This window comes from Rhamphochromis sp. 'chilingali', assembly GCF_963969265.1.
Source record: "Rhamphochromis sp. 'chilingali' genome assembly, chromosome: 14".
Taxonomy (NCBI): domain Eukaryota; kingdom Metazoa; phylum Chordata; class Actinopteri; order Cichliformes; family Cichlidae; genus Rhamphochromis; species Rhamphochromis sp. 'chilingali'.
This window is the reverse complement of record NC_137941.1, coordinates 10,062,536-10,077,415: the sequence shown is the minus strand read 5'-3', so window position 1 is coordinate 10,077,415 and position 14,880 is coordinate 10,062,536. Positions and strand designations below refer to the sequence as shown.

At 38.6% G+C, this 14,880-nt stretch overlaps 1 protein-coding gene across 1 annotated transcript; it reads left to right on the top strand.

Moving 5' to 3' along the window:
- Positions 1-2: 2 nt before the first annotated feature.
- LOC308409715 (histamine N-methyltransferase-like) lies at positions 3-14,283 on the top strand. Its single transcript, XM_080902657.1, has 7 exons — positions 3-1,164; positions 1,259-1,401; positions 2,753-2,805; positions 4,108-4,215; positions 12,745-12,875; positions 13,278-13,371; positions 13,877-14,283. The coding sequence occupies exons 2-7, from the start codon at positions 1,268-1,270 to the stop codon at positions 14,227-14,229; spliced, it is 873 nt and encodes a 290-aa protein (XP_080758783.1). The 5' UTR covers positions 3-1,164; positions 1,259-1,267; the 3' UTR covers positions 14,230-14,283.
- The last annotated feature ends 597 nt before the right edge of the window (positions 14,284-14,880 follow it).

Sequence of the window (14,880 nt, the reverse complement as noted above, 5' to 3'; positions counted from 1 at the left end):
TCACCGTCGTATCATTTTTAATGAGCTGTATTTGGCAGGCTTCGGTGCTCCACTGCCAACCCCATTATGTTGTTTTCATTGGAACATGTATTAATCAAAATCTAAAAGTAAACAGAACATTAAGCAGTTCAGTTTTCCATAAAGGCTGATCTATTTTAGATAAGCTGAAAGGTTGTAAGCTGTTTGTTATACAGAAAAACTTGAAGATGATATTTATTTTAATGTGAGAAGTAGATGAATTAAAGTCGCTGCTTATACTGGACGTGTATAAAGCTGAAGTAAGTTACTTATACAACTGATTCTAAGATGAAGCTGTCACAATAGCATTTTGAAATTAAGATGGTTTATACATTAAAAATAAATTGTTTTCCTAGATGAGTAGATTCATCGTAATCATGGCGTTGTGACTGATTTGGGGATTGTTTACAATAACTGTTACAACCTTTTGCAGCTTAAATATATTTATGCTCCAGAATGTCTTTTCAGCTCAACAGCTTGTGCTGTTAATATTTATAAAATGGTAAAGATGATGTATGCTGTGGCAGCAGATGTTCTGCAGACACTACGATATAGCTGAACTTTTGGCACCATCTTGAGGACAACTTTACTTACTGATCTGCAAACACAACCATGTAACCATGACATGTAATGTATGAAATCATCTAAAGCAGTGTCTGTGAAGGTTCTCAGTCATCCAGGTCACCGTAGTCTAAAGAGCTTAGAAAGAAAAGCATCTGGACTTCTTTAAGTTGCTTCAAGATGCTGCAACCCTCATTCAAGAAGCTTCTTCAGTTCTAAATCTAGGACCAGAATCTTAGACCATCTAAAGTGGTGCATGCTTTGCATATGTTTGGTTAGTGTTAAGGGCAGGTGAGGCCAATTGAACAGGTTGAGGAAAGCCCACTATTTCTGTTCTACAGAGAAAATGTTGAAGCCCAGCCCATTTGTGGAAGAGAAGAGAAACACCACAACTTAAAAGAAGGGGGAGAGCAGTTGGGTCTCTGCCCTCATTCGCCACAACCAGTCCAACAGTTCAGGACGCCCACTATTTGTGCTTTAGAGAGACTACTTTGAAGCCAGCCCACTTTGTGGGAGGGAATGTAAAGTGTGCAACTCAAAAGAAGGGGAAGAACTCGATTTCCACAGAGGCTACAGCTATTTAAGGTATTTTTTTTTTTATTCTTATGATGTAACTATATAATTAAAGTGTGGTGAGCAACTTGATTATGTTGTTGTTTTTGATTTCTGTGCATTGCAGGAATCAGTCATGGCTGCAGAAGCACAGCACACTTGTTATGAGGGTGACAATGTCCACATTTTCCAGTTCTATCTGGAACACTCAGGAGAGCACAAGGCCATTGTGCAGTGTGTTAACAATCTCCTAGCAAGAGAATTTAAAAGGTACAGCAGGAAATGAAATGCTTGAAGTAATAACCCATATTCCAAGCTAAGAGTAGGGGACAGACTGCTCATGCAGCACTACAGTAATGACTGTACTCAAGGGTTGGAATGTGAAAACTTTGACGTAAGTTGCATCTGTGTCCTCCACTTGTCAACAGTAGATGCTTTATACCGCCTGAAGTTCCACCACAGTATGGTCTCTGCTAGTTTATGGAAAGTCGTTTGAGCATTTATCCATTTAGTTAGCCAGGCTTAAATTGTTGCCTTCCTTATGTTACGTGCTGTTTTAGGGAATGGGGTAATTTAGCCCACCAGGGTCTGTGCAGATAACTTCAAAATGTCTTTTTAAAGGCAGAAGAAATTGCCTACAATTTCATGCAAGCTGCAGTGCACGCACACAATCTGAATTTTCATTCAAAAACTCAATTTCTTTCAGATTGTCCCTACTATGTCAAAACAACCCATTTGGTGCTAAATTGGATCAGCCTGATGGATGATGCTATGCTGTGATTGATTACATTTTTATCCGTATTTGTCACACAGCTATTTAAAACAGACGGGAAGACTAGAAGAAGGGTTTCTTGTCTCTTTCACTGCCGCACAGCCCTCTTATAAAAAGTTTCTTTTCACCATGATCTCCTGAATATCCACAATTTGTCTATTGAAATAATGTTAACTTGTGCTCAGCAAGACTGGTCATTTTTTTAATAAACCCCCTGAAAGAATTCAACAGTACACTTGCAGTTTATCCTTTACACTTGTCTTTATTCACTTGATAGCACAAACATCTACTGTTTACTTAATTAAATGTACCTCACCAACTTATTTATTAAATGAAAAATGCTTTGAGATATTCTGTAGTCTGATAGTTTGCAATAGATTAAATTCCATATTGTAAGTAGAGGTGAAATGCTTAATAACAAAAGATTTTCAGCTTTTACATTTTCATATTTTCCTTTTAGATTTTGTGATCGTTTAGAGGTTTGGGCTGATCGTTTTGAAAAGCAGCTGTCATAATGCTCTTGCTTTGAGCTCTGTAATTAGTTTTTTCACAAAAGAAAACATCCATGCTTTCAAACAGTCACTTCTTAGATGCTCTTTTTAGACCACCATTCAGGAGTGAAGCTGTTTTAAAAATTAAGCAAGCAGCTGAGCTGTGTACAACCCACTGAGCTGCCAACCCATCTATTCAATGATCCAGCCTAGCACCAGCCATAATAAATTAGACAGCTATAACACAGAGGCTCCATAGTGCAATTTTGTAAGACCGTAATTTTCCAGCATACATCTTGTGACACACATACTGTACACTTTCTTTAACGGTTTATTAACGTTCTTATTTTTGATGCAGGATTGGAGAGGGTAAAAGCAGCCTGAGCGTTCTTGGTGTTGGAAGTGGTGGAGGTATGTGATCAAATATAACAATAAGTGTAATATTAATTGTAGTAGCATTACTGACCATTGTATATGTGTGCTGTGGTAGTTCTGGCTTATTTTGTCATGTGGCAGTGTGAAGTGGGCAGGAACACTGCCCAAAATGCAGGCTCACAAACAGGACTGAACTCAAAACTCTTTAAGCTTTATTACTGGAAATACAGAGGACATGAAACCAAACTGGGGAAAACTAGGAAACTAACAAACAGCCAGAGTATGAGGGAGATGCAGACATAAATGCACACAAGGGGAAATGAGGGAACAGAACACAGGTGGGAACACAGCTGAAAGTAATCTAACTAATGAGACAAGGAAGCAAAACTGAACATAACGCACACAGCACAGGAGGCTAACAAAGGAATTATGAGAAACCCACACTGAGACACAGACTGACTAAACGCAGGCAACAGGGGGAGCGAGAGAACTTAACATGCATAACCAGACATGATGGACTACACAAGGAGGCACAAATAACTTACACAGGAGACGTTGGAGAAGACACAGAAGCAAGACTGAGAGACTGGCCATGAGAGGGATCTAAATGATTAAACAAGGGCTAGGAACTAGAACTTAACAAAATTCAGAGGCACTCTAAACTGAATATCAGCATCTTAATATTCTGCAAAAACAAAATAACAAACTCAAAAACGGGTCAAAGACTCAAGACCATCACATATTTACTTGTTTTAAACCAGTGGTTCTCTGTGGCAGTCCCCACAGATTAAAGTGGAGCAGCTGAACGAACAGGGTTTTTTGAAGAAAAGAGTTTTCTGATGTTGTCATGCTGACCTTTATTTCACTAAAATGTAATCCTGGATACTTTTTTTTTTTTTTTTGGTTTCTGAAGTGAGACATGCCAGAAAGTTTGAGAATCGCTGTTAAAAAGCTCCAATTAAACTGATTACCATGCCCTTCAAAGGCGTGCAACAAAGAGAATTCATAATAACAGTGTCTGTGGGGGCATTAATACATTAAAGTCACTGTCAAAGCTATTGCAGATTGCACTTGGCTCCACATATGATCAATATAGGTCATAGATCACTGCGGTTATTGCACAATGACATCAAACAACAAACTGTTAATGATTCTGTTGATCAGAATGATAAGAAGTATTACACACATCTGCGTTATATATATTTTTGACTTTTCTAAATAAATTTCAGGTTTTTTTAAAAGTGTTCTATACTATATGTTTTGGAGCATTTTCATTTTAAAGCGTTATGTGTTCAAAATCTTCTTACTTCCTGATTTTTTTTTTTTTTTTTTCCCCAGGTGAGGTGGATGCTCAGATCCTCACACTGCTGCAGTCTGTATTCCCTGCTGTTCCTATTACTGCTGACATTGTGGAGGGCAGCTCTGAACTCTCAGACAACTTCAAAGGTATTAACCATTCACATTCACACCACATGTTGAAATATTTTTACTCTATTTTCAGATGGGTTTCCTCTTCAGGCTCTTCTTTACCTTTCTGAAAAGCTGATGTATTAGTGCCAGTAGTGAAAGTACTAACATTATCAGCTGACATTTAGAGCTTTCTCAAAATGCCAAAAGAAGTAGTTACTTTGTGTGTTGTTAAAATTCATCATGCACTCATTTGTGTTGCAGTACCTGAAAATTGTGTAAAACGTGCATACATCGTCATCTGAAATCATTTGTTTCACTTGTATTGTATTGTATTGTATTGTATTGTATCTTTATTTGTTTCAGACATATAAAACAAAAAACAATATATACACACTACATATATTTTCATTTACAGATACGAATATATATGTAGATATACACACACACACGTATGTGTTCAGATAAACAAAAAATATATAATGAAATAAAACAAAATCGTCTGACATAATGTAACAATGTTTGGTCTGAAAAGGAGTAGGAAGAAGTATGAACATACTTATTAATTCCTACCCCTGCTCAACATCTTATTGATCCCACATAATTCACCTAATTCCCATCATCACATACTCCACACGATACACGAGGAGAACCTATATAAACTTGGCTACCGTGATTGATATAATTTGGATATAATTTGATATTTTTATACATACAATGGGTGATCATCTTTATCGGTATCATATTCTTCCAAAATCAGTTTTCGAAGTATTTTCATGAACTTACTAATTCCTGAGCATTGCTGTAGATCTATAGTAAAACTATTCCACAGTTTTACCCCATAAATAGTGACACAAAAGGTTTTAACCGTGCTTTAAGAATCCTTAGATTCAATTTCCCCCTCAATTCATAGTCTCCTTCTCTGTCATAGAACATCCTCTGTATATTTCCTGGTAACATATTGTATCTGGCCTTGTACATAATTTTTGCAGTTTTATATTTTATAAGATCCATAAACTTCAGTATTTTTAATTTCAAAAACATGATGTTAGTATGGTCTCTAAATCCTGCTTTATTAATCATCCTGATTGCTTTTTTTTTAATTTTACATATTGGTTGAAGTGCAGTTTTATATGTGTTTCCCCAAATTTCCACACAGTATTCCAAATATGGCAATATAAGTGAACAATAAAGTACCCGGAGTGATTTGGAAGGCAAAAAATATTTAACTTTACTCAGTACGGAGATGCTTCTTGACAGTTTGGCTTGTATATGCTTTATGTGAGGTTTCCAGCAGATTTTGTTATCTATTATCACACCCAGAAATTTTGTATCCGAAACTTGCTCTATTTCAACATTGTTTACTAATAATTTTGCTCCTGCATCTTTTTTACAATTTCCGAATAACATAAATGTAGTTTTTTCCAAATTTAATGATAGCTTATTTCTATCAAACCATGTTTTCAGTTTAATCATTTCTTGTGTGACAATTTCCAAAAGCTGCTGTAAGTTCTCTCCAGCACAAAAAATATTTGTATCATCTGCAAATAGAATAAACTGTAGTATATCTGATGTTCTGCATATATCATTGATATAGAAGATAAACAGCTTTGGTCCCAATACTGACCCCTGCGGAACTCCACAAACAATGTCCATACACTCTGATTGATATTCCCCAATTTTCACAAATTGCTGCCTGTCTCTCAAATAACTCTTTACCCACCACTCCTCTAATGCCGTAGTACTCCAGTTTATCAAGTAATATGTCATGATTAATTGTGTCAAAAGCTTTTTTTAGGTCAATGAATACACTAACTATACATTGTCTTTTATCTATATTGTTGGTGATATTTTCGATCAGTTCCATTAATGCCAATGATGTTGATCTATTTGATCTGAAACCATACTGACTATCCGTTATTATTTTGTGTTTATCTATAAATTTGTCAAGTCTATTACTAAAGACTTTTTCCAGTATTTTTGAAAATTGAGAAAGTAGAGAGACAGGCCTATAATTTGTGAATTGGTGTCTGTCACCATTTTTAAACAGTGGTGTTACTTTAGCTGTTTTCATTTGTTTTGGGAATGTACCAGTTTGTAAGGACAAATTGCAAATGTGTGTTAAGGGTTTGGAAATGCCCTCTATCACTCTCTTAACGATTTCCATATCAATGTCGTCAGAGTCTGTAGAGTTTTTTGTTTGTGATTTCCCAACAATATCAATGATTTCCATTTCTTCCACCACCGTTAAGAACATTGAATGAGGATTGCGGTCAATGAGTCTAGTTTCTTTCTCTACAGAATCTGTTATATCAGGAATTGTTTCAGCCAAGTCTGGCCCAACACTTACAAAGAATTTATTGAACTCATTTATCACATCTCTCATATTAGTAATATTTCTATCATTATTTGCGAAATACGAAGGATAGTCTGCCTGCCCCGAGCCCTTTTTGATGATGGTATTTAATGTTTTCCAGATCCCTTTAATATTATTTTTATTCATAATCAGTAATTTTTCATAGTATTCCTTTTTACATGACCTTAAAATACTCGTTAATTTATTTTTATATTTCTTGTATTTATTTTCAGCTTCTGTGCTTCTGTTCATTATAAATTCTCTGTATAAGGTATTTTTCTTCTTACATGCATTTTGCAATCCTTTTGTAATCCATGGGCACTCTGCATATTTTTGTTTTTTACTATATTTCTTTACTGGGCAATGACTATTATATAACAGTTTAAATTTTCCTAAAAAAATCTCATAAGCTTTATCAATATTTTTTTCCTTATACAGCATCTCCCATTCTTGCTTGAGTAAATCACTTTTGAATGCGTTTATTGACTCTTCTGTTCTCACTCGTTTGTATTTTATTGTGTTTTGCTGTTTAACCTTCCTGTAATTGCTGTTATACACTATAAAAACAGGTAGATGATCACTGATGTCATTAATTAGGAGACCACTTATGGTTCTATTTTCTATTTCATTAGTAAATATATTGTCTATTAGGGTTGCCGACTGTGCTGTAATCCTGCTGGGCTTAGTGATCACTGGAAAAAGTCCCAAGCTATACATTGTATTAATAAATTCCTCTGTCGCTCTCTGCTTGTTTGGATTTAGTAGATCTATGTTAAAATCCCCACAAATGAACATGACTTTTTGATTTGTCCTAATGAATGTTTTATCTACCCACTCCTTAAAAATTTCAATATTAGAACCTGGTGTTCTATATATACAGCTTACAATGACATTTTTCTCTTTTCCCATACTAATTTCTATTGTTACACACTCTAATATATTATCTACCGCCACCGTCATTTTTTCTACCATCTTGTATTTTAAATTTTTATCCACAAACAAGGCCACACCACCGCCATTCTTATTCTTTCTATTTGTAAGATTTAATTCATATCCATCTATTACAAAGTCCTCTCCTTTCTGTTTATTAATCCATGTTTCAGATACTGCAATCACACTGAATGGATGTGTAAATTTGCTTAAATATTCCCTTATTTTGTGAAAATTTGCATATAAACTTCTACTATTAAAGTGGATTATAGATATTTTGCCGTCGACCTTGACAGTTTTGTTGAATTGTTCTTCAGTATGATAGTAGCAGGTATTTTTGATGTTAAAAAAGTTCAGTTCTGGATCAATGTCCTGCTCTGTGAAGTGTGTTTTGTATTCCGTGTTTACTGGTGAATTTATCTCCTGATTAGCAATCCTTTGTGGTAGCAATGTATAATTCCCAGATAATGAATTAATTGATTGTTTCATCCTTGAATACGTTACGCTTTAGCTTCCGTTGTTGTCTTCTATTACCTGCTTTGATGACTGTAGATTGTTTGTCCCGCTCCTTGCCTTTGTAGTCAAGTGACCTGTTAATATTTTTCCAGATCCTGGATGCATTTGATGACCAGCACCTTGGCTTCCTCCGGTGTACCGTTGAGCTTTATAAATATTTTACAGTTTGCAGTCCAGGTGTTCTGAATTTTACCCAGTTTCTTTAGGTATCGTGCTTTCTTCGCTATGTCAGCATTGGATTTGGTTAGATGGTCATTCATGTAGACGTTCGATCCTTTTAGTTTCCTCCCCTGCTTCAGCAGTGCATTCTTGTGTTTCCTGTTTACAAATCTTATGATGATAGCTGGTTTATCACTAGCATTTCTCCTGGGCAAGGGGTGGCATGCCTCGATGTTATTACAGTCCAGGTCGATCCCTTTCGACTGCAAGAAACCAGCTACTTGTTGCTCCGCAGAGCTCCCATCCAGATCTCCTTGCTCCTCTTTACTGCCAGCAGTCACAGCCCGAGCATATGACCGGCGTTTTATGTACAGCCCTGTGATGATCACGTCGTTCATTCTGGTATATTGCTCCAGGTCCGCGACCCTGCTCTCCAGATAGACGATCCGTTTCTCCTTCTCTGCATTCTGGTTACGTAGCGACCTTATTTCCTCGACTAAGTCTAGGATATATTTCTGTTGTAGCTTGATAGCCGATGTTTCCTCAGTTAGAAAGTCCAATGACTTTTTGATGTCCTCAATTTCATCGGCGTTCGGTGTTCTCTTAGGCCCCATTGAGCTTGTTGTCTTGCTCGCTCCGTTCACCGTCTTGTCACTGTTGATTTACTTGTTGGTGCCTTGCTAGAGGATCCTGGGCCCAGTGGCTGCTGGAGGATCCTGGGCCTGGTGGAGCAGTAGGATCCTGGGCCTAGTGGCTGCTGGAAGAGCCTGGGCCTGGTGGCTGCTGGAGGATCCTGGGCCTGGTGGCTGCTGGAAGAGCCTGGGCCTGGTGGAGCAGTAGGATCCTGGGCCTAGTGGCTGCTGGAAGAGCCTGGGCCTGGTGGCTGCTGGAGGATCCTGGGCCCAGTGGCTGCTGGAGGATCCTGGGCCTGGTGGAGCAGTAGGATCCTGGGCCTGGTGGCTGCTGGAAGAGCCTGGGCCTGGTGGCTGCTGGAGGATCCTGGGCCTGGTGGCTGCTGGAAGAGCCTGGGCCTGGTGGCTGCTGGAAGAGCCTGGGCCTGGTGGCTGCTGCAGGAGGATCCTGGGCCTGGTGGCTGCTGCAGGAGCCTGTGCCTGGTGGCTGCTGGAAGAGCCTGGGCCTGGTGGCTGCTCTGTTGTTATGCATTAGTGATGGGATTTCCGGCTCTTTTTAGAGAACCGGCTCTTTCGGTTCGGCTCACTAAAAAGAGCCGGCTCTTTCGGCTCCGAACCGGCTCTTCAGGTTGTTTTGTTGCTTTATTTTATTTATGGGGCAGGGATAGCTCAGTAGGTAAAGTGGTCGCCCCATGATCGGAAGGTCGGCGGTTCGAATCCACTTAACGGCTACCCTGAGGTACCCCTGAGCAAGGTACCGTCCCTACACACTGCTCCCCGGGCGCCTGCTTAGTGGGCTGCCCACTGCTTCACTGAGTGAATGGGTCAAATGCAGAGAAAAACAAGTAATTTCCCCATGGGGATCAATAAAGTATCCATTATTATTATTATTATTATTATTAGTATTTCATTTATTATTAACAATAATATAAAATTATGCACAAAAGGAATTACTAACGTAAAAAAAAAAAGTGGTTTATTTATATATGTTTATATATAGATATATGCGGTGGCCCCTAGAGACAAAACACGTACAAACTCCAAAACACATTTCTAGCATGAACTGAACTTCCAAAGCAGAGCTACTAGATCACTTAAATCACACAATTGAAAGCATATGTGTATTGTTTGTGTATTTATACACAGGCACTCATATATATTCAAATAATTTAAAAAAGAAGTTCATTTACCTGTTATTACCACACACCAAATCCAGTCGTTGGTACTTGCTGGCTTGTGTAGCCACAAGATAACAAAGGCTCAACACTGTGCCCAGCATCCTGGAGCACTTCTGTTGTCTTTTGTACGTGTTTTGAGTTTTTATGTGCTTCTGAGTTTTTATATGCTTCTGAGTTTTTACGTGCTTCGGAGTTTGTACGTGTTTTTACGTGCTTTGGAGTTTTTACGTGTTTTGGAGTTTGTACGTGTTTTTGAGTTTGTACATGCTTCAGAGTTTGTACGTGATTTGAAGTTTGTATGTGCTTTGTCTCTAGGGGCCACCGTAAATATACTTTTATTTATTCACTCCACATAAAATGTAATAAACAAATCATATAATACAAAAATCAACTATTCACATTTCAACTTTTAACTATTTAAATTTTAAGCTTTTTCCTTTTACAAATTTAAAGTGAAAAGAACACAAAACACTGCAAACCACAACACAATTAAATATAAATTATAATATGAAAACAAACAGAAGATGCACATTCTCTGTCATATGGACCTGCATGAATAAACTTTCTGAATCCTTTATCATCTGCAACCGAAAATAGTTGTGGATGATTACTATATCTTTCTAATGTTGTTGTCCCTGCCTCTCTTTCTCTCTCTCTGGCTCTGTTCCTGTGCTACTGAGTGTAACTACCGCCCCTCCCCCCCTCTGCCCAGCGTAAAGCACAAGGCTCGCGTGCAGAGTGAAGCGGAAAAAAAGTGCGAGAGAGAGAGGGTGAGAGAAAGAAAAAAAAAAAACCCACGTGACGGCTCGCGATAAGGAGCCGGCTCGCGTCGTTCACGTCAAAGAGCCGGCTCTAAGAGCCATTTCGTTCGCGAACGACCCATCACTATTATGCATAGGAACAAACCCCAAACTACTGATACGTCTGCTGATGTTACTTTCATGTGAATGCATCAGCTGTTTTTTGGTTCTTTGTTTTGTGGTCTTCTCATGTACACCAACGAAGAAGACTACAATCGCATCTCCCCATATTTATTTTTACTTTTCTTTATATGTTCTTAAAGTAGTTCATTCTCTTAAATGATGTCTGCCAGCGTTTTATCTCAGTGTAATCAGTGTTTTGATGTATCGCATATACAGTGGGGCAAAAAAGTATTTAGTCAGCCACCGATTGTGCAAGTTCCCCCACTTAAAATGATGACAGAGGTCAGTAATTTGCACCAGAGGTACACTTCAACTGTGAGAGACAGAATGTGAAAAAAAAATCCATGAATTCACATGGTAGGATTTGTAAAGAATTTATTCGTAAATCAGGGTAGAAAATAAGTATTTGGTCACCTCAAACAAGGAAAATCTCTGGCTCTCACAGACCTGTAACGTCTTCTGTAAGAAGCTTTTCTGTCCCCCACTCGTTACCTGTATGAATGGCACCTGTTTGAACTCATCATCTGTATAAAAGACACCTGTCCACAGCCTCAAACAGTCAGACTCCAAACTCCGCCATGGCCAAGACCAAAGAGCTTTCGAAGGACACCAGGAAAAGTATTGTAGACCTGCACCAGACTGGGAAGAGTGAATCTACAATAGGCAAGCAGCTTGGTGTGAAAAAATCAACTGTGGGAGCAATCATCAGAAAATGGAAGACATACAAGACCACTGATAATCTCCCTCGATCTGGGGCTCCACGCAAGATCTCATCCCGTGGGGTCAAAATGATCATGAGAACGGTGAGCAAAGATCCCAGAACCACACGGGGGGACCTGGTGAATGACCTGCAGAGAGCTGGGACCAAAGTAACAAAGGTCACCATCAGTAACACACTACAACGGCAGGGAATCAAATCCCGCAGTGCCAGACGTGTTCCGCTGCTGAAGCCAGTGCATGTCCAGGCCCGTCTGAAGTTTGCCAGAGAGCACATTGATGATACAGCAGAGGATTGGGAGAATGTCCTGTGGTCAGATGAAACCAAAGTAGAACCTTTTGGTATAAACTCAACTCGTCGTGTTTGGAGGACGAAGAATACTGAGTTGCATCCCAAGAGCACCATACCTACTGTGAAGCATGGGGGTGGAAACATCATGCTATGGGGCTGTTTTTCTGCCAAGGGGACAGGACGACTGATCCGTGTTAAGGACAGAATGAATGGGGCCATGTATCGTGAGATTTTGAGCCAAAACCTCCTTCCATCAGTGAGAACTTTGAAGATGAAAGGAGGCTGGGTCTTCCAACATGACAGTGATCCAAAACACACCGCCCGGGCAACAAAGGAGTGGCTCCGTAAGAAGCATTTGAAAGTCCTGGAGTGGCCTAGCCAGTCTCCAGACCTCAACCCCATAGAAAATCTGTGGCGGGAGTTGAAAGTCCGTGTTGCTCGGCGACAGCCCCAAAACATCACTGCTCTCGAGAAGATCTGCATGGAGGAATGGGCCAAAATACCAGCTACTGTGTGTGCAAACCTGGTAAAGACCTACAGTAAACGTTTGACCTCTGTTATTGCCAACAAAGGTTATGTTACAAAGTATTGAGTTGTATTTTTGTTATTGACCAAATACTTATTTTCTACCCTGATTTACGAATAAATTCTTTACAAATCCTACCATGTGGATTCATGGATTTTTTTTTCACATTCTGTCTCTCACAGTTGAAGTGTACCTCTGGTGCAAATTACTGACCTCTGTCATCATTTTAGGTGGGGGAACTTGCACAATCGGTGGCTGACTAAATACTTTTTTGCCCCACTGTACATAAGCATAGATCTCAATGTTATTGATGGCTATTTGGTTTTGTTCATCTTAAAGCTTTGGTAGCAAAGACTGCCAGTCTTCAGAAGATCCCATTTGGCTGGAACATCATGAGCAGCGAGGACTATGTAAAGCAAGTGAAAACGAAGGGCGAGATGAAGAAATTTGATTTCATACACATGATTCAGGTATTACGAGTTTTCCTTCTGCAGATTCATGGCAAAAGAATAGCGGGAATTCTAGAATTTGCTTTGTCACTCTATGGTGTCTTGTCTTCTCGCCTAAGGTGGGATTGTGGTGAGCTAAAATCTACTGCAAACTATAAAGTATAAGTATTGTAAAGTGTAATATCCTTGTCTGACTCTGTTAACAATGAGATATATTTGGGTCCTCACTAAATCCTGCACTGCTGCTTGAATTCAGTGGGGACCGCAGTGGGAGTAGAGTGTATTCTGACAGATAAATGTGTAATTAGTGTGATAAATTGTCAAGCAACCTCTGACGAAATGTCCTAGCAGATTTATTGTAAATGATAACACTTAATTCATTCAAGCTTTAGAAAGTTCTCCCCATAATGTTCCCCCGTACAGATGATCTATTATGTGGAAAACCTTTGTGAAACTATCAGCTTTTACCACAGCCTTCTAAAAGCTAACGGCAGACTTATGATCATCGTCGAAGCAGGTAAGCCGAACTTGATTTTAATTATCCTTAATTAATTAGTCCGCAGTATAACAGTTTAAAGGTGTCAAATTCAGATTGTGTGAATGTAAATAAAGTATACTATACATTTTTGAGAACATATTTGTTTTATGCTCCTGTTTTTACCAGAGATGAGCCTTGTTTCAAACATATTTTTCTCTTTGCGCTGGAACAATGGTGCCCTCTTGGGGTTATATTTTGTATATAAAATCCATATCTGAGCATTTTTGTTTTGTATTTAATGCATTTGAAGGGGAAACTTAAAAACAGCTACTTTAGGTTTAAATTTAAGTTGAATTAAAGTTTATATTCCATTAATAATATTGAGTTATTATATTTATAATGAAGTTCTGTTAGGTTTGCACATAGCTGGCCTTCAAGGAGCTACTTTTTACTTTTATATTTTGAGTAAATCCTCTTGACTACTTTTGTTTGAAGTATTTTTTTATTCAGAAATGTATGTGATTTTCAATATCACACTATCCAGCCAACAGTGGATGGGACACCTTGTGGAAGACTTACAGCAAGGAGCTGTGTGTAGGTGTCATTAAAGAGTACCGTTCATCAGCAGAGGTCATTGCCTGTCTGAAGAGCCTGGGTCTGAAATACGATGAGCATTCAGCTCCCAACGCCTTCGACATTACCGAGTGCTTCAATCCAGGCAGCTGCCATGGAGAACGCCTGCTGAGTTTCATGACAGGAAGCGACAAATTCCACGAGTCCTTCACCCCAGAAATCAGAGCGGGCATGTTAGATCTTCTAAGGAGAAAGTGCAGCGCAGAGAAGGATGGCAAAGTGTTGTTCAACAGCGATCTGAGCTGCATTCTTGTTCATGCTTAAATATATGCTGTGGAGAAGTGTCCATCTATTCCGCTGGATCTTTATTCTGTAAGTTTGTCAGAAAGAATGAATAAAATCAATATAGTTCAGTTTATCTCGAGTGAGTAAAAGTTGTGGCTGTACAAGAAGACACATACGTTTAGCTACTAAGTCGCTTTGATCAAACGTTGGCCTTTTTCGAATCTGTAAGCAAGTTTAGTATCGGTATGACCTTTTAAGATAAAGTCTCTATAATCTATATCTTTACAGTTAGAACAGCTCTAATGTGTGGAAAATGTCAGCTCTTGTGATAGAGCCACAGAAAATAATCACCCGGCTTTACAAAGTTTTCCAGTTATTGCTCTATATTTACAATTTTTTTTTTCAGCCATCAAGGTTGTTTTGTTCTCAGTTGAATCTTAAACCTAAAGAAACATTGGATGCCAGTGTTGTTTCACATATGCAGCATCTGTAGCCTAATTAGGCAGCTATTCCGTAATATTTTTTTTTAAATCAGTGTTAATATGACATTATGGTTTGCAGCAGATTTAACCTTTTTCATTTTTATCTTACAGTATAAAAAAATAACAAAGCACTTTATTTATTAGCAAAATGAAGACAACTTTTGGTATAGTCTTAGTTGACACAATGTATTTTCAAATGGGATTAAAA

Excerpts from the sequence above, each read along its gene's own strand:
- LOC308409715 (XM_080902657.1), top strand. The coding sequence starts at position 1,268 with ATGGCTGCAGAAGCACAGCACACTTGTTATGAGGGTGACAATGTCCAC. Across the intron at positions 4,216-12,744 it reads ACTCTCAGACAACTTCAAAG|CTTTGGTAGCAAAGACTGCC; the intron begins GTATTAACCATT and ends TTCATCTTAAAG. Across the intron at positions 13,372-13,876 it reads TATGATCATCGTCGAAGCAG|CCAACAGTGGATGGGACACC; the intron begins GTAAGCCGAACT and ends CACACTATCCAG.